The following is a 25219-nucleotide window of genomic DNA, read 5'->3' on the forward strand; positions in this document are numbered from 1 at the left end:
AAAACACTTCTCACACAAATAAAGACAAATCTATTAGAGAAATATTAATTGCTAATGGAAGGCCAAGCTAATATAATAAAAATGAAAATTTCAATTAAATTAATTTACTTTTTCAGTGCTATATCAATCAGACTACCAAAGAATTCTTTTATAGAGGTAGATAAAATAGTACCAAAATTCATTTGGAGGAAAAAAGGTCAAGAATATCAAGAGAATCAATGAAAATAATGTGAAGGAGGGTGACCTAGTAGTTCCAGATTTCAAATTATATTACAAAGTGGTAATCATCAAAACAGTCTGGTACTGGCTAAGAAAAAGAATGGTGGATCAGTGGCATAGATTAGGTATATAATACACAGTAGTAATGACCATAGTAATCCAGTATTTTATAAGCCCAAAGATCCAAGCTTTTGTGGTAAGAACTAAACATGTGATACAAATTGTGGGGAAAACTAGAAAGCAGTTTGGCAGAAACTAGGCATGGACTGATATCTTACATTTTATAACAAAATAAAGTCAAAATGGGTGATAACATAAATAAGCATGATATCATAGGAGAACATGAAAAAAATTAACTGTCAGATCTATAGATAAAGACTTTATGCTCAAACAAGAGATTGAAAAAATCATGGAAAGTAAAATGGGTAATTTTGATCATATGAATTTAAAAGGATTATGCACAAAATTAGAAGGAAAACAGGAAACTGGGGGAAAATTTATAGTGTGTCTTTGATAAAGACCTCATTCTCAAATATACAGAACACTCAGCCAAATTTGTAAAAATAAGAGCCATACCCCAGTTGATAAATGGTCAAAGGATCTGACTGGCAATTTTTAATAGAGGAAGTCAAAGCTATCAATAGTCACATAAAAAATTATCTAAATCTTTACTGATTAGAGAAAAGCAAATTAGAACAACTCTGAGGTACCACCTCATGCCTATCAGATTGGCTAACATGACAGTAAAGAAAATGACAAATGCTGGAGGGGATGTGAATAAAATTGAAAAACTCATGCACTGTTGCTAAGGTTGTGTCAACTAATCCAACTATTCTGGAAAGCAGTTTGGAACTATGCTCAAAGGGCTATAAAATTGTGCATATCCTTTGACCCAGCCATACAGTGCTAGGTTCATATCCCAACAAGACGAAAAAAAAAGGGAAAAAAACCTATTTATACAAAAATATAGAGCAGCTTTTTTTGTGGTGGCAAAGAATTGGAAATCCAGAGGACGACCATTGGTTGGGGAGTGGCTGAACAACTTATTGTGATGAAATACTTTTGTGCTCTAAGAAATGACACAGGATGTTTTCAAAAAATCTGGGAAGAGATATACGAACTCATGAAAAGTGAAGTGAGCAGAACATTGTACACAGTAGTAGCAATATTGTAAGGATGACCAACTGTGAAAAGACTTAGCTACTCTACATTGTACTCAGTAACAGCAGTATCGTACAATGATCAACTGTGAAAGATTTAGCTATTCTCAACAGTACATAGATACAAAATAATTCCGAAGAAGCTATGATAAAAAAAAATGCTATCCACCTCCAGAGAAAGAACTGATGGAATCTGAATGCAGATTGAAGCATAATTTTTTAAACTTTGCTTTTCTTGTTTTTTGTCTTTATTCTCTTTCATAACATGACTAATATGGAAATATATTTTGCATGACTGCGCATGTATAACTTTTATCAAATTGCTTTCTTTCTCAATGAGTGGAGAAGGGAAGGAAGGTGAGAGGTAATTTGGAACTCCAAATTGTAAAAAAAAACATGGTTAATAATTGTTTTTACATGTAATTGGAAAAAATGAAATATTAAAGAAAAAAATAAAAAAAGAAAAACTTAGATACTGTGATTGAGACAGTGATCCAAGACAATTCCAAAGGGCACATGAGGAAAAGTACTGTTCATTTCCAGAGAGAGAAATGTTGAATTCTGAATACAGATTAAAGCATAGTTGAGTTTTTTAAAACTTTATTTTTTAGGATTAATGTTATTATGTGTATATATATGTGTGTGTGTATATATCTATATATATCTATATGTATATGTATAGAGATAAATAGATATAACCTATATCAGATTACCTGCTGTCTAGGGGAGGGGGGGAGGGAGGGGTGGGAGGGAGAAAAATCTGAAATTGTAAAGCATGTATAAACAAAAGTTGAGAACTAAAAAAAAAATAAATAAAATTAAAAAAAAAACTTTATTTTTAGTGGGTTTTTTTTGTGTTTTCTTTGGCAACATGGTTATTATGGAAATGTGTTTTGCATGACTTCACATGTATAATTGAAATAAAGTTGCTTGACTTTTCAAGGAGGGGAAAGGCTAAAGAGAGGGAGAGAATTTGCAAAGTCAAAATTAAAAAAAATTGTTAAAAGTTTTTTACATGTTATTGGGAAATATTTAATGAAATAAAAATAATTTAGACAATTTTTACCTCTGAATTGGATACTAAAGTGATAGTATCCAACAAACTGATTTTTCATACAACTTTCTACATTAAATTCAGCTTGTGCTATATTAAATACCATTCTGCATCTTGTTATTTTTTTCCCAGCATAGTTATTGCCTGAGGAAAGGACTTTCGATTTCTACAAAACCTTAAATTTGGAAAAAAAACCAACCAAACAAAAACCCCATGAGATTACATAAGGGTTAAAATTACATGAATTTAAAAAATCTGTGAACCATACCTTATTTTCTGAAAATTGAGTTTTGTTTAATAAAAATATCTACCCAGTGAAGATGATCCTGTGATTTCAAAATAGTGCTAAAACTCATCTAGATTCTCTTGTCTCTTGTAGCGGTACTACTATTATATCCACCATGGAATTGATACAGAACATGTAGCTCCAATGGAAGATTCTTGGCTAGAACATGTCTTGGAATTAGTTCCCAAACACCTTAAAGTACTCACTGACAGAATACTTATACTGTCGGATGAAATGAGAGAAGATTATCTTCTCAGTGTAAAGAAATCCATAGGTAAATTTTTTTTTGTTTTAAAAATTGTTTGAATCTTATTATATTATCAACTGAGGAAAAAAAGTAGCTAGAATTTGTGTAGCAGTTTAAAAGGATGGTGTAGTAGATAGAGTACTGGGCTTGGGGTCGGAAAGATCTGGACAAAAATCCTGACTTGACGCTAACATTTCTATGATCCTGGAAAAAACATTTCATCTCAATGTGTTTCAAGCAACTCCTTAAGATCATATTATCATAGGATCATAGATTTAGAGCTGGAAAGGACCCCAGAGATCAACAATCTAACTTTCTCATATTATAGATAAGGAAACTGAGCCCTAGAAAGGTTAAGTGATTTCCCCAGGGTCAGTTTTACAACTAGGTAAGTGTCTGAAGTGAGAATCCAGCTGAGTTCTTCTTGACTCCAGGTCTGGCAACCTATTTGTTTCCACACTAAGCATTCCCTTTCAATGAGAAAAATCACAATTCCTTCATATGTGTCTGTATATATATATATACACACATATACATATATATGTGTGTGTGTATGTATGTGTATGTATCTGTGAAGCATACCTTATTTTCTGAAAAATAATTCTCTTAAATTCTCTAAGGATTTAGAGAGTATGTAATATGTAAACAGACAGTACTAATGAAGTCATGTATCTATGAAGTATTAAAATATTGAAGTCTCTAGTATATGTCTTCATTAAAGAGCTGCTTTTTAAAACTTAGATTTTTATCTACGTGACATATTTATGAGTCTTCTGTTCGTGTGTGGTATTTCTTACACTGCTCTTAGATTAATTTTAAGTCCAGGGCTGATTTCATTAATACCATGAAAACAGAAACAAAAGTGAAAAGTTAAACCTGTTGTGTGTGTCATTGGTGGGTATTTGTGTTGGCGATGGAGGAAGCATTAGAATTCATGATATAATTGAAGAAAACTGTGAAAAGCTATTATACTGTCAAATCAACCTCTTTTTTTGAGGACCTGTTATAAATAAAGCAATATGTTAGGTACTCTGAGTGATAAATATAGTATTGTGAGTTCCCTTCAAGGAGCTCACAACCTAGTGAGTGAGATTAAATATAAACACAAAATATTAAATGACAATAAAAAACAGTATAAGTGATATTGCAGAGCAGTGTATGAAAAACAGGGATCTGTCTTTTGAGATAAAGACTATTGTCTAGATATATAGGCTAGATATAGTCTTTTTTTTTTTTTTTTGTGCTGCAGGGCAATGGGGTTAAGTGACTTGCCCACGGTCACACAGCTAGTAAGTATCAAGTGTCTGAGGCCAGATTTGAACTCAGGTACTCCTGAATCCAGGGCCGGTGCTTTATCCACTGCGCCATCTAGCTGCCCCTAGATATAGTCTTTATTGATAAACTTGTAAAGACTATATTGTTTCCTAATAGAATATTCTTTGAAATAACTTAAATATTTTAAAGATTATTTCATTTGCATATTTGTGTTTAAATTCAGTTTGTATAAGTACAAGGTTGTTTACCAGAATGTTTTGTATTTTTTTAGTTGACTTTGTTTTAAGAGATCCTAGGGAAAAAGAAGAAGACAAGAAGAAAGAAGAGCTTCCACCCCATCGTTTAGAGTAAGAAAACATACCTTAAACATGGATTATATATGAAGTAATGCATGTGAATATCTATATGTTTATATATCAAGGATATTTCTCTTAATGAATTGTATGTATATAAATATATACACGTATATACATATATATCTTGCCTACATAAGGTTATGTGAAGTGTATATAAGTGTATATAGGAAACATTAGGGTTTGAATATATGTTCATATACATTTATAAGAAATAGATTCAGATTGTAGGATCAAGAAGGGATCTTATAGTATTACCTTGTCCAATTCCTTCATTTTGCAGATATGAAAACTGAGACCTAGAAAGTTAAAGTGACTTGTTCATGGTTATATAGGTAATAACTTAGAAATGGAATTCAGACCCAGCTGTCTGGACTCCTGTGTTCTTTCCACTTTGCCTCTCAGATAAGTCAGTTGTTATGAACTTTGACTCCTTAATAAAAATTACTAACCTTTAGTAATGCATTCTTCAAATAGAGTTCATAATTGGAAGCAGGTTCATTTTCCTAAGTAACTAGCTCAAGGTCTCTATTTATATTTAGTTAGTTTTCTTTCATAAAAAATAAATTTGGAATTGTTTTCCATGATTAAAAAATGCCAGAATGAGGTTAAGGAAGGCATATTTAAGAAACATCTAAAAAGATGATGAGATCCAGATGTGCAATTTGATTGGCATCAATAAGAATAACTAGTGATGGTAAGACAAAGCTAAATGTCATGTGAAAAATCCATTAGTGAGAGAGTAAAGGGATAAAATGAGTTTTTAAGTTAGGTATAAAGAAAGAATAAAGAAAAATGGGGGGGGCTTAGAACAGAACGAATGATATTTAGATCAGTGGTCTTCACATTTTTTTTTTTATTCAGAAACAATATCAGTAATTTTTTTAAACTGGTGAATATGCTTGTAGGGGTGGGGAAAGTGACACCAATGTAAGCTGCTGTTTCTGTGGGTGCCCATATCAATTAGGTTATAACTGTCCTGAAGAACTGATACACTGGATTAGAAGTTGGGGAGGGGGAAGGTTGGGAGTTTGCAGAAGTGTTGGGCTGTAATAGGTGAAGGATAGGCGGAGACAGACCTCATGATTGACTACCCAAATTAAGTGAGATGGAACCCATCTTTCCACCCTTCTATTGTTTAATCACACACATCTTGAAGTCAAGCCACAGTCCCCTTCAGGGTCAATCCATGGCCCCCAAGGTACCCTAAGTTTTCTGTTTGAAGACAATTGATTTAGGTTATAGGAGATGAATACTGAAGGAATGAATGTTCAAATGACAATGTCAAAGTTAGGATATGTTAACACAGAAAGAATTTATACACATTAATGGAGGAAAAAATTTCAAGGAATTTCCAGACAGTCTGGAATGTATCCATGAAAAAAAGAATAAAGGAAGTAATTTGAATTGTATTTTGAAATGAATAGGAAATCTTAGAAAATGTTTATAGAGTAACATAGATGATTAGCCTTTTTAAAAAATTTTTGTAATTCATTATGGCATTGAGTCAAAGGATTGAGAATTTGTAGAAAATATTAGTTTATATTTAAAGACTTTGAGCTAATTAAAAACACAAATTACATAGTTTTAATTACAATTATGTAATTGTAAGCAAAGTGTCAAGATGCTTGCTTCTTCTCCAGATTCTTTATCCTGGAGTTGTCCTCTAAGACATGAAGCCCATCAGCCTGGCCTGGGGCCATGTCTCATCAGCTGTGACTTCCCATCTGAATTTGACTTCTTCCATCTAGAAGCATAGGTTCTTAGCTCAATGTACCTGGTCTCCTGTGAGATTAGAGATGAGATACTGCTTTTGGCACCAAAACTTAAGTGGACGGGTTCCAAGGGAGTAACATTGATTCATGTAAATAAAGATGTAGTGGTTTAATCTGGGGATACTTCTTACCCACACATTGATTAGTTTCTGCAAGAGTGTACACCATGCAGTGTGACCAGAGCTGAGCCTATACCTATTATTACATGCCACATGCTCTGCTTTTGGAGGTGAGTTCCTTCCAGTGGCACTTTGCAGTGGGCCATGTATGCTAGACTTGGTGCTTTGGAATGACACATCAATCCCTTGCACTGCTATGGTGGCTTATTCTGGAGGGAGGAAGAAAAAGATTCAGAGGATAGAGTCAATTCTTTTAAGGTCTTCTGATCAGCAGTTTCTCCTGTCTCAGTGATTAGTCCTCCTTGCTGTAGCCCCCTCTTCCTACTGCCATCATGGGAAGCTAGGAGATTACTGTGAATACACTTACTATACAGAAGCAGAAACATTTCCCCAAACTGTTAGCTTATGCGTTTCAGGTTTTTACATTCCTGTATTTATTCTGCTCAGTGTTTTTCTATAACATCACAAAATCTCAGAATTAGAAGGTACTTCAGAGTATGCCTGACCAACACCTGACCAAGAATTCCCTCCACAGTGTCTCCAACAAGTAGTCGTCTAGCCTTTATTTGAAGGTACTCTTTCAAATGAGTAGTCCATTACCTCCTGAAACACTCCATTCTAGTTTTAGATAGTTCTAATTGTTAGGAAATTTATCCTTCAATTGAAATAAAATCATCTTCTCTCTAACTTCCATCCATTGCTCCTAGTTATGTACTCAAGTGCTAAATAAGTCTGATCCCTCTCTCACATGAGAGTCCTTCAGAAACTTGAAGACAGCCTTAACCCTAAGTCTCCTTTTCTCCAGATAGGATCTGATCAGTTCAGAGTATAGAAAGGACCATTCAAGTGTGAGTCAGGATAGGCGATAGAGCCTGTTCATTGTCCCTGAGCAATCACCCCAGTTAGTGCTGATAGTGATACCTAGAGCGTCACTCCCTGGCTTGGCCTATTTTGAGCTGTGTGACCACCCCTTTTTCCTTTGCTCCACTTCTGACTGTGACTGCACATTCATGTTTCCCTTTCTACACAGTGTTTTAACAGCCAGTTGTCGTACAGTGTACTTGAAAGGTGACATTTTTTCTTTGTTCATGCAGTCTTATTTTCACAATGGCCTCTCCTCTATGTAAAGAATGTAGTCTTCTCCAAGTGGTTGCTACCCTGCTTTTCCCAATTGATAACTCTCTTTATTGCATTGCTGAGTATGGCAACCAGATATATGCTATGATCACAGCCAACATAGAGATGTCCTTATACATATTTTTTAATCATAAAAAGCTTAGTAATATATTTTCCATTTTTATCGTTAAAAAGAAAACATTGGGCAGCTAGGTGACACAGTGGATAAAGCACTGGCCCTGGATTCAGGAGGACCTGAGTTCAAATCTGATCTCAGACACTTGACACTTATTAGCTGTGTGACCCTGGGAAAGTCACTTAACCCTCATTGCCCCTGGAAAAAAACAAAAAAAAAAACCCAAAACCCAAAACCCAAAACCAACAACAACCCAAAAAACAAAATTAAAAAAACATCACATTTGATCTCCTGGTCATTTCTAATTATTAAGATCCTACCCATCCTTTAAGCCCCAACTCAGATGCAAATTCCTTAATTAATCCTTTAGTGATACATTTTAGCTAGAAGTAATTTCCCCTCCTTTGTACTTTGTATTTCTCTTACAAATTTATGCTCTACTTCTATATGATATCTATCTGTGTACCTTTATTATTTCTCCTAATAAATGATAATCCCTTTGAATGCACTGTTGTATTTTATTTTTTTTATGATTCCTTTGGCTCCTACTTGGTATCGTACACATGGTAGGTGCTTCGTATGTGTTTAAATTGAATTGTATTTAAAAGGTTATGAAGCCATTGTTACTGAGAAGAATGCTGAGTTTAAAAAAAGTTTTCTTTTGATTTGGGATTGTTTTCTCCTTTCCTTTAGAATGGAAATTCTGCCAAAACCTTGGAGGAAATCTTTTTTTGCAGCTTGCAGCTTTATTAGAGATAACTTAAATGCAATGAACCCTACAATGCTTGCTGTTTTAGATCTGTGGCAGACTTCTTTTAGGTAAGTAATCCTTCTTTTATTAACATTGTTAAATAATACTCTGATGAAAATTATACTGATCATCTTTTTGTTAAAATTGGCCTACTGGAAATTATTTAAGGGCAGAGATTGTGCCATTTTTTAGCTTAGGTTTTTATTCCTTGTGCATGGCACAGTATTTGGCACGTAGTAGGAGCTTAATAAATATATTTTTAAATTAAAAAATGTGATCACAATGTGCACTAATTGTTTTAGAAGGCAAAGTATCATTTCTATGCAATAGTGTTGTATCACAAGTTGACTTTTTGGCATAACTATCAATTTTTACAAAAGGAATATTCACAAAGATCTAGCAAGAACAGAAGAACAAACATCTCCTTGAACTGGGGCATCTTCCTCTATGCCACCTCGGTCCCTGGGGAGGGGAGGGTAAAATTTAAAGTAGTTGGCCCAAACCATTGATCTCATGAAGTTCACTTCCAAATGATGCATTGACACTGGAGGGAGTTGCTCCTTTGTTGTAGGAGCTGGCATTAGCTGGATCAAACAGGTTGCTCCTTATTGGGTTCACCTGCAAACTCTAGTATGTACTCCTGTCACTGGACATCTACTCTTCCAAACTTCTGAACTTTCAGAAGGCCTTTAAGAAGTCATGGGACAGGGGCAGCTAGGTGGCGCAGTGGATAGAGCACCGGGCCTGGAGTCAGGAGTACCTGAGTTCAAATCTGGCCTCAGACACTTAACACTTACTAGCTGTGTGACCCTGGGCAAGTCACTTAACCCCAATTGCCTCACTAAAAAAAAAAAAAAAAGAAGAAGTCATGGGATAGACAGGCAGCTAGGTGGTGCAATGAATAGAATGCCAGCCCTGGAGTCAGGAGGATTTGAGTTCCTATTTGGCCTCAGACACTTAATCGTTGTGGCTAAGTCACTTAGCCCTGGTTGCCTAAAAAAAAAAAAAAAAGACTTAGGCAGAAGCCAGCCCCATCCCAGATACAAGCTTGTTCAGGTGCTTCACAGTGCTGAAAGATAGCCTGAAACCCCTCTTTCTTAGTTGAAGGCTAAGACTGAAGGCTGAAGGCTGAAGGCTGAAGTTTATCCCCATCACTGGAACATAGCTAGGGAGAAAAGAGAAAGGCTGATTTTACTGATTAATGCCTTTTGTATGCATGCTTAGTTCTGTTTCAACAGGTATTCAAAAAATTCCTCTTTGCAAAATATGTGAAGAGGAAACAGTCATAGGTGTGTAAAGAATTGTTATTTGAGGTTTTTATGCCTTGGTGTGCACTGGTGTGGGGCTCCGCAAACCTCATGGTGCTCCATCCACTGGTTGTAGCCGTTGCCATGGCGCTGCCACCTCACATCATCACCACTTGCGGACACCTGCATGGGCCTAGCAAAATTATAACGATTGGAAGCCTAGTGAGGGCAGTCATGTGACTGTCAGAGCGGCCATCCCATTGGCTGGGGCTGTGTGGGGTTTTCTGGGATTGGGGGAGGAGAATTGGGCATTCTAGCCAGAAGCTGGAAGGTGACAGGCGTTCTGCTGTGTATTCTCAGCTGATTCCTGGGTGGTGGTATTTTTTCAGGTTGTATAATTTCCCTTTCCCCATTTTATTTCCTTTCCCTTGATCCTACTGATCCTGTTTGTGTTTTTTTTTTTAATTCATTCTTGTTAAAATAAATCTTGTTCTGTTTTGAGGGAGGCTGCTGGTCTCCTTCCTTGCCCCAATATTGCAGCGAGCCGCTTAGCTAACACTCCCCAATTAAAAATTGGTCCCCACAGGTGCTTTGCAGATGCTCTGAAGTCTATATAGGGGATTACATCAGGTGATAGATCCCCTCCCTTCCTTAGTACTTTTTTCATTATTTGTTTTTGGATTTTTGACCTTCTGTTCTTATATTTGAATTTCATTATTCTTTTTTTCCCTACCTCTATAAAATAATCTTATGGGAGTTTGATTGATAGAGCATTGAATAAATAAATTAGTTTAGGTAATATTGTTATTTTTGTTACATTGGCTTGACCTACTCATAAGCAATTAATGTTTCTCCAAATTTATAGGTCTGGTTTTTTTGCAAAGAGTATTTTATAGTTAGATTCATATAATCCTTTGGTGAATCTTGGTAGATACACTCACAAATAATTATAGCTTCTATGCTTATTTCAAATGGAATTTCTTTTTCTAGCTCTAACTACTGCATTTTGTTGATTAATTATAAGAATGTTGATGATTTACTTGGGTTTCTTTTATGTCCTACAAGTTTGCTGAAGTTAATAATTTCACTTAATTTTAGTTGACTGTCTGAAGTTCTCTAAGTACACCATCAATATTCCCTCAACCTTTTTTCTTTGTCTTATTGCTATAACTAGCAATTTTAGCACTGTTACATAGTGGTGGTGATAATGGCCATCCTTCCTTTACTCTGGCTTAGAAAGTCCTCTAACTTTTCTCTATTACAGATAATGTTTACTCTAGGATATAGACAAGTATTAAGTACAAGTATTAATACAAGATCCTGTATTAGGGAAAGGTTTAATTATTCCTTTAATTCCTAGTTGTTAATTGAAATTGGTGTTGATTCTTGTCAAAAGACTTTTCAACATCTATTTCCATAATCATATATTTTTATTATTTGTACAATCAAATGGTTTCTTATAGTTATAATCTTTCTTGTGTTGAATCAACCCAGAATTCTTTTTTTTTTTGGCGAGGCAATTGGGGTTGTGACTTGCCTAGGGTCACACAGCTAGTAAGTGTTAAGTGTCTGAGGCCGGATTTGAACTCAGGTCCTCCTGAATCCAGGGCCGGTGCTCTATCCACTGTGCCACCTAGCTGCTCCTCAACCCAGAATTCTTGTTTTAATCCAAATCTAGTCATAGTATATATAAAATCTCATATGTTGTTGTATACTACTTATTAATATTTTATTTAAAGTTTTTGCATCAGTATTCATTAAGAATATTGGTTTCTTTCCCCCTCCCCTTTCCTCTGCTTTGTCTCTTGTTAAGGGCTAAAATTCTAGCTAGTCTGTCTAAAATATCTAATGAGTGGTCGCCAATAAATTATAAGCTTCAGCAAGAGTTAGGCTTTTAAGCATTTATTAAGGAGAATAAGAGTTTTGGTAAAGAGAGAGAGAAAGGCCTAGATTCCTATCTATTAAAGGGAGAGCACATTTCTAGCTCCGCTCTCCACCAGAGTCCAAAGGAAAGAGTGTGAGAGCGAGCACCAGTCTCTTCCTTCCTCCTCCCACTAATCCGCATCACTTCCTGACGCCAAAGAAAAGACTCCTGGTCTTGCCCTCAAAGACCTTCATTTCATGGGCGGAACTCTTCTACAGTAAGTCTCCAGCAGGTGGCGTCATTCCAATCGTTACACTTTTAAGTATCAAGCCCTTATTTGTTTTCTTAGACTGGAAAGCTACCTTCTTATTGTTGCAAATAATTTATGTTGTACTAGAATTAATTGTTCGTGGGCAGCTAGGTGGTACAGTGGATAAAGTACCAGCCCTGAATTCAAGAGGACCTGAGTTCAAATTCAGCCTCAGACACTTGATACTTGCTAGCTGTATTACCCTGGGCAAGTCACTTAACCCTCATTGCCACACACACACACACACACACACACACACACACACACACACACACGAATTCATTGTTCTTTGAATGTTTGATAGAATTCACATGTAAATCCATCTTGTCGTGGAGTGTTTTTTTTTCCTTTGGGAGGTGACTTAGGGGTTTTCAACTTCTTTTTCTGATATTGAATTATTTAGATAGTCTTTCTTTTTTCTTAATCTGGAAGGTTTATATGTTTTCTAAGTATTCATCTATTTCTTCTAAATGGTTTGTTTCATTAGCATACAATTAGGCAAAATATTATCTGATGATTTCCTTTATTTCTTCAATTGTTATGAGTTCTCCTTTTTCATTGTTCATATGAATAATTCAGTTTCCTTATATCTTTAGGAGAGGATTATATCAGTCAGAGCATGTTATGTATGCTGAAAAGGACTGGGCTCTGATTGGCCCAGACTCTGGTTTCTTGAGAGAAGCATACGTAATTCTGGCCTCCTCAGGGAACCAGATGGCCCACAAGGGGAGGGAATCATGTAGCCCTAGAGAAGGCAGTGGACAGAGTTAGTAGTGGAATTGTGGAAAGTTCCTGGGCTAAGCTGGGTACTGTAGCTTATGTGAGCTGGCAGTACCTAAAGAATACCAGGTCAAACATAGGAGTGCTAAGACTAAGCTTGCTAAGTACAGAAGAATTCTCATACAAAGATTTTCTAGAAAAATAGGAGTATTTCTTGGACAAACAGGACCTGAACCAAAGACCCTTAATGGAGAGGAGCAAACTTGGACCTTATCAAACACTGATACTGTGAACTGGGACTGAAATAAATGACAGAGTTTTTTTTTAAGCTGTATATAGAACAGTTCCAGACAGTCCTTTGTTTTTCTTACTCTGCATGTAGTAGTATCCTGGTTAAAATTGTTAATGTTCCATTTAAATAGCTAATACTATTAGTAGTACTGCTGATATTACTAATAGTACTAGTAGTAATACTACTAATATTACCAATAGTATTAGTGTTAGTAAATACTATTATTATTAGTAATAGAATTAGGTATTAAAATGGAACATTATATAACAATTTTAAGTCTTTCAATTTAAAACATCCTTGGAAGAAGGGAATTGGAAAAATTAGGAAGGTATAGCTATATAAATAGTATTAATCCCATGTCTAATCATAAAGAATGCCAAAATATTAACTCCTAGATTGCCTAATTTGAACATAACATATGATATGCTTTCTTGCTGTTATTTTATTAACTAATTCTGTAAAATATTTTGTATGGCATTGTAGTGAGCTGAAAAGAGAAGCATTTTATGCAGTACCACGTGTTTAACATTTTCTAATTTTCATCATAGAACCTCATCCAATCTTTATAGAACAGAAATGTACAGAATTGGGATGATTCTTATATAAGCATTTACTTCTAAAAATGTCACTGAGAAACTTGAGAGCTCTCAAGAAACAAATCATATGCAGTGATTTTGGTAAGAAAGCAGGTTAAGACAGGCACTTTTTCTTCATTTGAGTAGCTGATTCAAATGAGGCATTTTTCCATTCTGACATTAAGGGCCATGAGAAAATTGTCTACTGACAGGGGGAGGATATTATCCTAGATATTCTAATGCTGTCCTTGATCAGGATACTCTGTTTACTTCTGAAGATACAGATTTTTCAAACAACAAGATAAGAATTCAGAAGTTGAATTGAACCACTTTTTCAGTGCAGCCATTTCAGTATTAAAACAAATTCATTTAATGTTCTTTTTTTAATCAATCAAAGAAAAATGGAAAGACAAAAGTATGAATTAAATTCTTATTTCTTTTTTTAGATTGATGATCTAGGTTATAGCCACAGACAGGACCAATGGGAGTAATATGAAATAATTTTGGTAAAGTGCTTTTTAAACCTTAAATTGACATGTAAATGTCAAATGCACAAGTGTATTTTAATTGAGTAACATCTTCATTGTTGTCCAAAGAGGGTAATTTTTGACAGCTCATCATACCAAATGAATATTGATGTTTTAGTAAATGAGATAAAAGACATTTACCTTTCTTTGAAAAATCTAATTAATCTTACCACTGACTCAAGAATAACAATGTTATTTAAACGAAAGGAAAATCCAGTGAAATTTATCTAAAAGTATTTTTCTTTTAATAGATTGTCAAACTGTCAAATAGTATGAAAGAATTCAGAATATTATATATTTCTAAATTGATATACATTAATTATTCTTGATTAGGTTAGAAAGCAAATTGTCCTATATATTTTATAAAGAGAAATTGGATCTTCTTAAAATAGTAGTTCTTTAAGTTGATGAATCTCACTAAAATATTTTGATCAGTAAGGAGTGTTTCTAGAGTTCTCTAATTTAGAACCTTACTCAAGACAGATGACCTTTGTATATGTTTTATATATAGGAGGCTCAGTGGATAGAGCTCTGGGCCTGGAGTCAGGATGATCTGAATTCAAATCCAGCCTCAGAAACTTACTAGCTGTGTGACATTGGGCAAGTCACTTAACCTCTCTTTGCCTTAATGCACTGGTGAAGAAAATGGTAAGCCACTATAGTATCTTTGGAAAGCTCACGGTCAGTGGTCCATGGGGTTGTGAAAAGTCGAACATGACTGAATGACAACAACAACAAATAGATGTCCAGTACGATGTAAACTCCTTGAAGTTAATTTTCTAGCTAATTTTTCTAGTTAATTTTTGTGTTTCCCCATCACTTATCACAGTGCCTAGCACATAGTAGATGAGTAGTAAATGCTTGTTGATTAATTGTCCTCACTTTCTACTTTACTGAGAAGAATTAGACACTCCCAAGAGAACTTTCTCAATACTCCTCTTCCTTGCCTCTAAAACTCTGTGTATTTACTCATTTTTTTCTTCCTTCTAATCTCTCAGGAAGAGGTGATTCTTCACCTTGCCAAAGCTAATCCTTTCACCTATAGCCTTTTTACTAGCCCCTTCTTTGTCTGCCATGACCTTGCTCCATTAGTCATTCTCCAATCTTGTGTATCTTTGATATCTTCTCTCCATATATAGGTCTCCCCTTTCCAAAACAAAGTAAATAACAACAAAACTTTCTTTCCTTGACCCTGCAGAGTCCTTCAGGATATTGCACTATTAATTGCTTCCTTTAACTGTCAAACAAAACAAAACAACTTTCTAACAATTAGATCTGCTCAGAATTGGGATGAGCTGCCTTGAGAGATGGTATGTTCTCCCTCCTTAGAGATCTTCAGGTAGAGACTGCATGATGAATTATTAGGCATTTTATAGAAGAGATTCCTTTCATGGATGGCATGGGATAGCTGTTACAGTCCCTTCTAACTCTCAGATCCTGTGATTCAGTAATCCAAGTTATAGGACAAGAGGAATTTGTTGCAGGATACATGAGATGAAATGGAATTGAATCTATTGTCCTGCTGTCACTGAAGGGGTAGCCTCAATCAGCACAATAGACCCTGAGCTTCACCTTCTTGCACTCTTAGGTAAGCCATGTTTGCAATATGTTAATAACAAAGTCCAGGGTGTTTCCATAATAGTGAGCTGGCCCAAACCCCTCTGGGACAGATGGGTTTTTATAAACTTTTAGGAGCTGATTTCTTTCATGGAGACTGGAATAGTACAGCTAGGCCTTAAATACTGCTATGGGTTTTATCACTGTTGCAAAATGAAATTCTCCAAAGCTTTTTATTTTTAATTTTTATTTTTTTCGGGGCAATCGGGGTTAAGTGACTTGCTCAGGGTCACACAGCTAGTAAGTGTCAAGTGTCTGAGGCCAGATTTGAACTCAGGTACTCCTGAATCCAGGGCCAGCGCTTTAATCACTGCACCATCTAGCTGCCCCCTAAGCTTTTTGTCTTGAACAAGGAATTTGCCAAAAGTTAGGGTTAGGGAGGCAGGAGCTGAGGGAAGCTGATTCTTGGGAAGCAGATGTTTAAGCAAAAAAGCAAAACTTAAAGCATGTATCATATGTTTGCCATGAAGAAAGCTATATGATCATGGGGTGGTAGATTTAGAACTGGAAAATGGGCCTCAGCAGCTATTTATCTAGTTCATCTCTTGTATTTTATAATTGAGGAAACTGAGACCTAGAGAAGTTAAGTGACTTGCTCAAAATCATTTGGGTAACAAGTGGCAGATCTGGGAAGGTAAATGGAGTAAGTAGAGGAAATTTTGCCATATGAGCTGATTCATAGACCATCAATGTAAAATCTTTGTAAAAAATGACTTATGTAAGAATCGGAGATATATTTTATGAAAATGAGGAGGGAATGACAGGATCTCACAAATGACATCCTATAGCAGACCACATCTTTATGGTTACACAGTGACTGAAAGATAGAATACATAATCTTTCTACTGATTGACCTTAAACATATTCATAAGAGAAAACTAAATGCTCTCCAAAAAGATGTCTCTTCTGGATATTCTGATTCCCTGAAACAACAGGGATAACTGTTCAAAAAAGCAAATCAATATTAAGCAAAAATATCAAGTACTTTTCCATCCTGGAGATATCTCAGCTCTGAAGCCCACTTATTTGATTGGAGAGTCCCTAGCATAGATCACTATCCATCTACCTATCTACTACTACTACATTCCCTCGATTTCTAATTCTTTGCCACCACAAAAGAGCTGCTATAAATATTTTTCTACATATAGGTCTTTTCCTTTTCCTTTTTTCCCTTTCTCTTTGGGATACAGACCTAATAGTGGTATTGCTGGATCAAAGTGTATGTACAATTTTAGAGCCTTTTGGGCATAGTTCCAAATTATTCTCCAGATTGGTTGGGCCAGTTTACAACTCCATCAACAATTCATTAGTGTACCTATTTTTCCCTCATCCCCTCTAGCATTTTGTAGGTGTGAGTGGTACCTCAGAATTGTTTTAATTTTCATTTCTCTAATCAGTAGTGATTTAGAACTTTTTTTCATATAACTATGGATAGCTTTGATTTCTTCTTTTAAAAACTACCTGTTCATCATATCTCTTGAACATTTATCATTTGGGGAATGACTCTTATTTTTATAAATTTGACTCAGTTTCTTATATATTTGAGAAACGAGGCTTTTACCAGAGAAACTTGCTGTAAATTTTTATATTACTTTATTATTCATAGTACCTTTTAGCAAAATTTAGTTTCCCTGATTATCTCTTTTTGCTTTTGCTTTGTCTGAGATCATGTTTTTTTCTTCAGTTAAAGTATATTAGATTCTGCTCCAGCCCTTACTTTTAATTCTGTGATTGGCTTTCTTTTTCAAGTGTGTTTCTTTTAAACAAAATATTGTTGGATTCTGGTTTCTAATCCACTCTGCTATCCACTTCTATTTTATGTGAGAGCTCATCCCATTCACATTCATAGTTTTGATTACTAACTATGTATTTTACTCTGTCTTATTTCTTCTGTTAATTCTTTCCTCTTTCTTTTTATCTGGTCCTTCCTCAAAAGTCTGTTTTTGTTCTGACCACTGCCACAAATTATTCAGCCATTCTCTAATTGATGGGCATCCTTTCAATTTCAGTTTCTAATTCTTTGCTACCACGAAGGGAATTGCTATAAATATTTAAAAACATATAGGTTCTTTTCCTTTTTTTCTGATCACCTTGGGAAATAGACCAAATACCAGAATTTGACATTTCCCCTTTCTATCATTTTGGCCAATCTGATAGGTGTGAGATGGTACCTAAGAGTTGTTTTGATGTGCATTTTTCTAATCAATAATGTTTTAGAGTATTTTTCATATAATTATGTATTAATTTCTTTTTCCAAAAATTGCCTCTTCATATAATTTAACCATTTATCAATTAAGGAATGACTTATATTCTTAAAAATTTGACTCAGTTCTATACATATGTGAAATATGAGGCCTTTATCTGAGAAACTGGCTATAAAATCTGCCCCCCTACCAATTTTCTGCTTTCCTTCTAATCTTGGCTACAGTGGTTTTATTTGTACAAAACCTTTTTTGATATATTCAAAATTATCCATTTAATATCCTACAATACTCTCTATCTCTTGTTTATTTATAAATTATTTTCTTATCCACAAATCTGATGGGTATATGTTTCATGCTACTCTAACTTACTTATGATATCTCCATTTATGTCTAGGTTACATATCCATTTTGACATTATCTTGTTAAATGGTGTAAGATATTAGTCTGTACCTACTTTTTACCAGACTGCTTTCTAGTTTTTCCTGCAATTTTTACCAAATAGTGATTTCTTAACCCTAAAGGTTAGGTCTTTGCATTTATCAGACATAGTCATTGATTACTATGTATTTGTATACTTGGGGTGTATTGGGTGCTAAGAAGGACTAGCACCTGTGGTGTGAGGGCTTAGTGAGCTCTTCAGGGCTCTTCATCTAATTTTGGTGTCCATCTGATTCACGCAACTCTCATATGTAGCTCCAGGAAGCTGTAGCATGCACAGTGGTCACACATTGGTAAACTGTTTCTGTAGACATGCTAAACCAGGTTGAAGGTATAATCCTCAAAGCCATCAGTGAGTTTGGGGGATATCTACCCCAAGCATGTGAAGACTTTCCCTGGCAGAGTGGGTAAATGAGAACAATTTATTCCAACCTGTGGAATGCTTAGAGCTTGGTCGGGCATCAAAGATGCCGAAGTCATCCACTGCATCCTGGGCCATTGCCAGTCATCTTGACTTTTTTCCTGCCATTGGACTTTGATAACTCCAGAAGAGAGAGTGAGGCAGTGTGCAAATATGTTCACTTAAATCCAATTCACTCGAAATTGAGGGGATGCTCATCAATTGGGGAATGGCTAAACAAGTTGTGGTATATGAATGTAATGGAATACTATTGTGCTCTAAGAAATGATAAGCAGATAGATTTCAGAAAAACCTGGAAAGATGTACATGAACTGATGCTGAGTGAAATGAGCAGAACCAAGAGAAGATTGTACACAGTATCAACAACATTGTGGGATGATCAACTGTGATAGATTAACACTTCTCAGCAATACAATGATCTAAGATAATGCCAAAGGACTTATGGTGGGAAATGCTCTCCACATTCAGAAAAAGAACTATGGAGTCTGAATGCAGATTGAAGTATACTATTTTCACGTTTGTTGTTTCTTTTTTGTTATTACTCTTGTTTATTCTTTCTTGTGTTATTTTTCCCTTTTTGTTCTGATTCTTCTCTTACAACATGACTAATGTGGAAATATATTTAACATGGTTGTAAGGTATAGCCTATATTGGATTGCTTGCTGGCCATGGAAGCGGGGTGGAAAGGGAGGGTGGGAGAAAAATTTGAAACTCAAAAAACCGTCTTTACGTGTAATTGGAAAAAATTAAAATAAAATAATAAAAAAATCCAATTCATGTTCAAGTCAAGGCAACACCTTTTTGATGTCATTGGTCCTTTTCAGAAACAAAGGACAAACAACAATTGTATACCTACTCTATTCCACTGATCCACCATTCTATTTCTTAACTATTACCAGATAGTTTTGATAATTACCATCTTTTAAGATCTAGTTTAATATCTTGTACTGCTAGACCTCCTTCCTTTGCATTTTTCATTAATTTCTTTGATATACTTGGTCTTTTATTCTTTGAAATGAATTTTGTTATTTTGCTAGCACAATAAAATAATTTTTGGTAGTTTAATTGGGATATTGAATAAGTAAATTCATTTAGTTGGAATTGTCATTTTTATTATATTGATTTGGCCCATCCATAAACAATATTTCTCTAATTTAAAAAATTTGAATAGTTTTATAAAAAGTGTTTTATAATTATGTTCATGTCCTTCTTGTCATGTCATTTGTCTTGGCAGGTATATTCCTAGGTATTTTATATTGTCTATGGCCATTTTAAATGAAATATCTTTTACCATTTCTTCTTGCAAGACTTTGTTGGTAATACATAGAAATGCAAATTATTTATATGAGTTTATTTTATATCCTGCAACTCTAATAAAATGATAAATTGCTTCTTCTAATTTTAGTTGAATCTATAGGATTTCCCAAATATATTATCATATCATCTACAAAAAGAGATAATTTTATTTTTTCATGGCCAATTCTAATTCCTTCAATTTTTTTCTGCTAATTGCTATTTCTGGCATTTCTAATACAATATTGAACAATAATGGTGGTGATAATGAGCATACTTGCTTCACTCCTGAGCTTATTGGGAAGATTTCTTGCTTGCCATTTCAGATAATGCTTGCTGATGGTTTTAGGTAGATGCTTCTTATCATTTTAAGGGGGAAAAAAATCCATTTATACCTATGCTTTTAAGTGTTTTTTTTAAATAGGAATGGTGTTGCATTTTGCCAAAAGCTTTTCCTGCATCTGTTGATCTTTGTAATATATGCTGCACTCTTCTGCCTTGTATTTTATTTAGGATTTTTGCATCAATATTCATTAAGGAAATTAGTATATAATTTTCTTTCTCTGTTTTTGCTCTTCTTATTTTAGGTATCAGCACCATATTTGTTTCATAAAAGGAGTTTGGTAGGACTAGTTCTTTGTCTGTTATTCCAAATAATTTATTTAATGTTGGAATTAATTGATCTTTAAATATTTGATGGAATTCACTTGTAAATCCATCTAATCCTGATGTTTTTTTCTTTTTTAAATTTTCTTTAAATTTTTTTTTATAATAAACATTTTTATTCATAGCTTTGAGTTCCAAATTTCATCCCTTCTTCCCTCCCTCCCCCTTCCCTGAGGCAATAAGCAATCAGATATGGGTTATACATATGCAATTATATAAAACATTGCCATATTAGTCATTTTGCACAAGAAAACAAATAAAAGAAAAAAATGAAAGAAAGTGAAAAATAGCATGCTTCAGTCTGGGTTCAATCAATATCAGTTCTTTCTTTGGAGGTGGACAGTATGCTTCATCATTAGTCCTTTGGGATTGTCTTAGATCATTGTATTGCTGAGAATAGTTGTCATTCACAGTTCTCCATCAAACAATATTGCTGTCACTGTGCACAGCATTCTCTTGGTTCTGCTCGCTTCACTATACATCAATTTATATAAGTCTTTCCAGGCCTTTCTGAAATCATCCTGCTTCTCATTTATTATAGCACAATAATGTACCACAGCTCTTGTTTAGCCATCCCCTAATTGATGAGCATTCCTTTGATTTCCAATTCTTAGCCACCACAAAAAGAGCTGCTATAAATATTTTTATGCAAATAGGTCTTTTTATCTTTTTTATGTCTTTGGGATATAAACAATAGTGTTATTGCTGGATCAAAGGATATGCATAGTTCTATAGCACTTTGGGCATAGTTACAAATTGCTTTCCAGAATGGTTGGATCTTTTCACAACTCCACCAACAGTGGATTACTGATGCTTTTTTTCTTAGAAAACTCATTTATGGCCAGTTCACTTTCTTTTTTCTAAAATAGATTTATTTAGATATTCAATTTCTTCTTTTGTCAATCTGAGCTTATATTTTTGTTGAGTATTCTTCCATTTCACTTAGATTGTTAAAATCATTGGCATGTAATTGGGCAAAATTACTAATAATTGCTTTAATTTTATCTTCATTAGTGGTGTATTCACCCTTTTAATTTTTGATACTGATGGTTTTCTTCTTTTTAAAAAATTCATATTAACCAACGGTTTATTTAATTTTTTATAAAACCAGCTCCTAGTTTTATTTATTAATTCAATGTTTTTCTTAATTATACTTTTATTAATCTCACCTTTGATTTTCAGGATTTCCAACTTGGTGTTTATTTAGGAATTTCTAATTTGTTCTTTTTCTAGTTTTCTTTTTAGCTGCATACACAATTCGTTGATCTACTCTTTCTCTATTTTATTGATGTAAACATTTAAAGACATATTTTCTTCTGATTACTACTTTTGATAGATCCCTTGAGTTTTGATATATTGTCTCATTATTATCACTCTCTTATAAATTTATTTATTGTTATGATGATTTGTTCTTTGACCCATTCATTTTTGACCCTGGATAAGTCACTTAATCCTGATTTCCTCAAACATCCAGGGCCATCTCCAGTTGTCCTAATGTATATCTTGCCATTGGCCCCAGATAGCTATAGAGGAGAGAATGAGATTGGTGACTTTGCACAGCCCTCCCTCACTTAAATCCATTTCGCTTCAAGTCATGACATCACTTCCCAATGTCATGGTCCTCTTCGAGAATGAAGGACAATCTCTCTGCCAACATAGTAGCTTTTTATGGTCATTTTCTTTTTGTTGTTGTTTGCTTATTTTCCACTCTATTTCTTGACTTTGAACTTAATGTTAAAGTTGGGATCTGCTCACCTGTGGATGGTGAGGCACTGTTTCAAGCTTCAGGCTCTTTCTTTGTTACTCTTGTCAGAGCTAGTTCTGGGATTCTGCAAGTTTTCTGTATTTCCAAGGTAGCATGATCCAGGGAGGAGTATGATCACTGCTATCTTGGACTTCACTCTGGTTTTTATCTAGAAAAGTCCTTTGGTCCCCTGCAGCCACAAGCACTAATGTTTCTCTCCACCTTGTAATTTTGACCCAGAACTGCTTATGGGCAATAGAGTTTCCAATCAGCACCAGCTGCACCTACTGCCAGCAAAGGGTTCCCTATAATTTCTTTCTTTCTTTTTTTTTTTTTAGTGAGGCAATTGGGGTTAAGTGACTTGCTCAGGGTCACATAGCTAGTAAGTATCAAGTGTCTGAGGCCAGATTTGAACTCAGATCCTCCTGAATCCAGGGCCGGTGGTCTATAATTTCTTTATGACTAGTTGTCCAAACTCCTTAACAGTATGTTGGCTGAGAGTTCTCAAAGGTGCTGTTGCTACTGTTGATGTTGTAGTTATCTCCAAGGCCTACCACTAGTGCTGCTTCTTTGCTCTGAGCAAGCCCCTATCCTGGTATCATAGACCTCTCCTGTGGGCTTTCTAAGTTGTTGTTGGCTCTGCCATTCAAAATTTGATTTGAAGAATTATTTTAAAGTTGTTTATAGGGGAAATATTGGGAGAGTTCAACTGGATTGCTGCCTATGTTCCACCATCTTGGTTCTGCATCTCCATAATAAGCTCTTAATAAATTCTCTGTGTCTCATTTATTTCTCATCTATCTACATAAAATATCCATTTGAATGAATTCATTTGAATGTCAAGTGATCGTTTTCATTAAAGCGATCTTGAACTTCTCTTTTTCTGTTGAATATACCACAGTGATGAATGAATTTCTTTGTCACCCAGGGTTCCAGCACTGGAGTCCTCTTTGACTTTTCCCTCTCCTCCATCTCCAAGACTTGTTAGCAAGTCTTGCCAGTTCTACTGCCTTCATTGTATTTTTTTTTTTACTTTTCTGTACTCTTTTAGCATTTATTTGAGTTTAAGCCCCTCTCACCAGTTGCCTAAATTAGTGTAGCTTTACTATTGGTCTCTGAGTCTTTTATCTCTCCAGTCTATCCTCTACACAGTTGCTATAGTGATATTCCTAAAACATAGATCTAGTTATATCACTTCTCAATCCTAATCTTCAGTGACTCCCAACTGACTTTAGGATAAAATACAAAATACAACGTGGCATTTATAGCCTTTCACAAACTGCCTCACACCTACCTTTCTAAATATTTCCAATGACTTCTCTTACTCTTCATACCCTGTGCATCCTAGTCGTACTGGTCAGCTAACACTACATCACATGTGACTTCTCATTTCTTGTTTCTGTGCCTTTGAATACATGGCCCCTCATGCAGAATGCACTTGCTCCTCACCTCTGCCTTTTACAATCCCCCTGCTTCTTTCAGCTCAGGTGACAACTTCTAGAGGAGATTTTGATCAGTGCTTTCTCACTCTTTGAATGATTTTGTTTTTTGTTTGTTTTTTTTTTGGCAGGGGGCAGGGCAATGAGGGTTAAGTGACTTGCCCAGGGTCATACAGCTAGTAAGTATCAAGTGGCTGAGGCTGGATTTGAACTCAGGTCTTCCTGAATCCAGGGCCGATGCTTTATCCACTGTGCCACCTAGCTGCCCCCTTCTTTGAATGACTTTATATGATTATATATACTATATATTTGTTTAACTCCATATATGTTGTATCATCCCAATAGAACATAAGCTCCTTGAGACTGGGTTTATTTTTGTTTTGCCCTTTTCTTGTCTGTTTTTTAATTCTCAGAGCCTGCCTGGCATAATGCCTTGCACATATCAAGGGCTTAGTATGTTTTTGTCAAATTGAATTGAATTGACATGAAGCTATTGTGGGAATGTAGGAGTGTAAAACTTCAGCACTAAGTCTGGGGTGATGACCTTTAATACTCCTCACTCTGGTATTGTACAGCCATGGACAGAGACCTGAAAATTAGGTATCCACTGGGAGAGTCTAGTCAATATAGATGGGTCCCTGTCTTTTGAGGAGACACTGGTACCTGATTTGATAATGTAACCCTCCTTTCTCTTTATATGAGGTTCTAGTCTTTGTTTGGTACCAGTGAAGGTTTTGTGTTCTCTCTGTCTTCTTATTAGAATAGGACTGAAAATCTGTGAGAAAGTACCACCCACATATTTTATCCTATTACAATCTTGTACTCACTAAAATTTGGCTGAGTAATGAATTCCTCTTGGAATTTATGCAAAAACAGATAAAAAAGACATGATTAAGAATATAATTTTTTTGGTAAAACTTGAGAATATGCCCCCTAAGAATGTTATATTAGCAAAGGAGAATAATGAACAAATACAAGACAAAAGTTATGGCTATGATTACTCATTAGTATCCATTTTATTCCTTTCAGAAAATTACGTTTAATTGATATCGAAGAATTTCATAATCGCCAGGAGGCAATGGAGCTGTCAGTCTTCCAGAACATCGTCATGAAACACATGGAATCTGCCAAAGAGACGCTACTTAAAGTGTATGGTTGAATATATAAACTTATTTTCATTTTGGACAAAGACTAACATATTTCTTAGTTCTACTTAAAGGAAAAAAAAGTGTCCCAAAAGAGTACCATATTTTTAGTCATATGATGGTTCAGAACATATCTTGTTTTAAAAATTCAAATCACTTCTGCTCAGAATATGAAAGATAGAATGGCTTTAAGAAGAAAATGGTCAGACATTTGCATCAGTTTATT

At 35.0% G+C, this 25219-nt stretch overlaps 1 protein-coding gene across 1 annotated transcript in view; it reads left to right on the plus strand.

The window, feature by feature from the left end:
• Nucleotides 1-25219, plus strand: part of DNAH7 (dynein axonemal heavy chain 7) — a 304763-nt gene that overhangs the window by 37040 nt on the left and 242504 nt on the right. The window contains exons 6-9 of the mRNA XM_043992176.1: nt 2813-2993; nt 4513-4588; nt 8434-8559; nt 24878-24997. Coding sequence (XP_043848111.1) covers nt 2813-2993; nt 4513-4588; nt 8434-8559; nt 24878-24997 — 503 coding nt within the window. The remainder of the gene's footprint in view (nt 1-2812; nt 2994-4512; nt 4589-8433; nt 8560-24877; nt 24998-25219) is intronic.

The sequence above is a fragment of the Dromiciops gliroides genome, chromosome 3 (genome assembly GCF_019393635.1).
Source record: "Dromiciops gliroides isolate mDroGli1 chromosome 3, mDroGli1.pri, whole genome shotgun sequence".
NCBI lineage: Eukaryota > Metazoa > Chordata > Mammalia > Microbiotheria > Microbiotheriidae > Dromiciops > Dromiciops gliroides.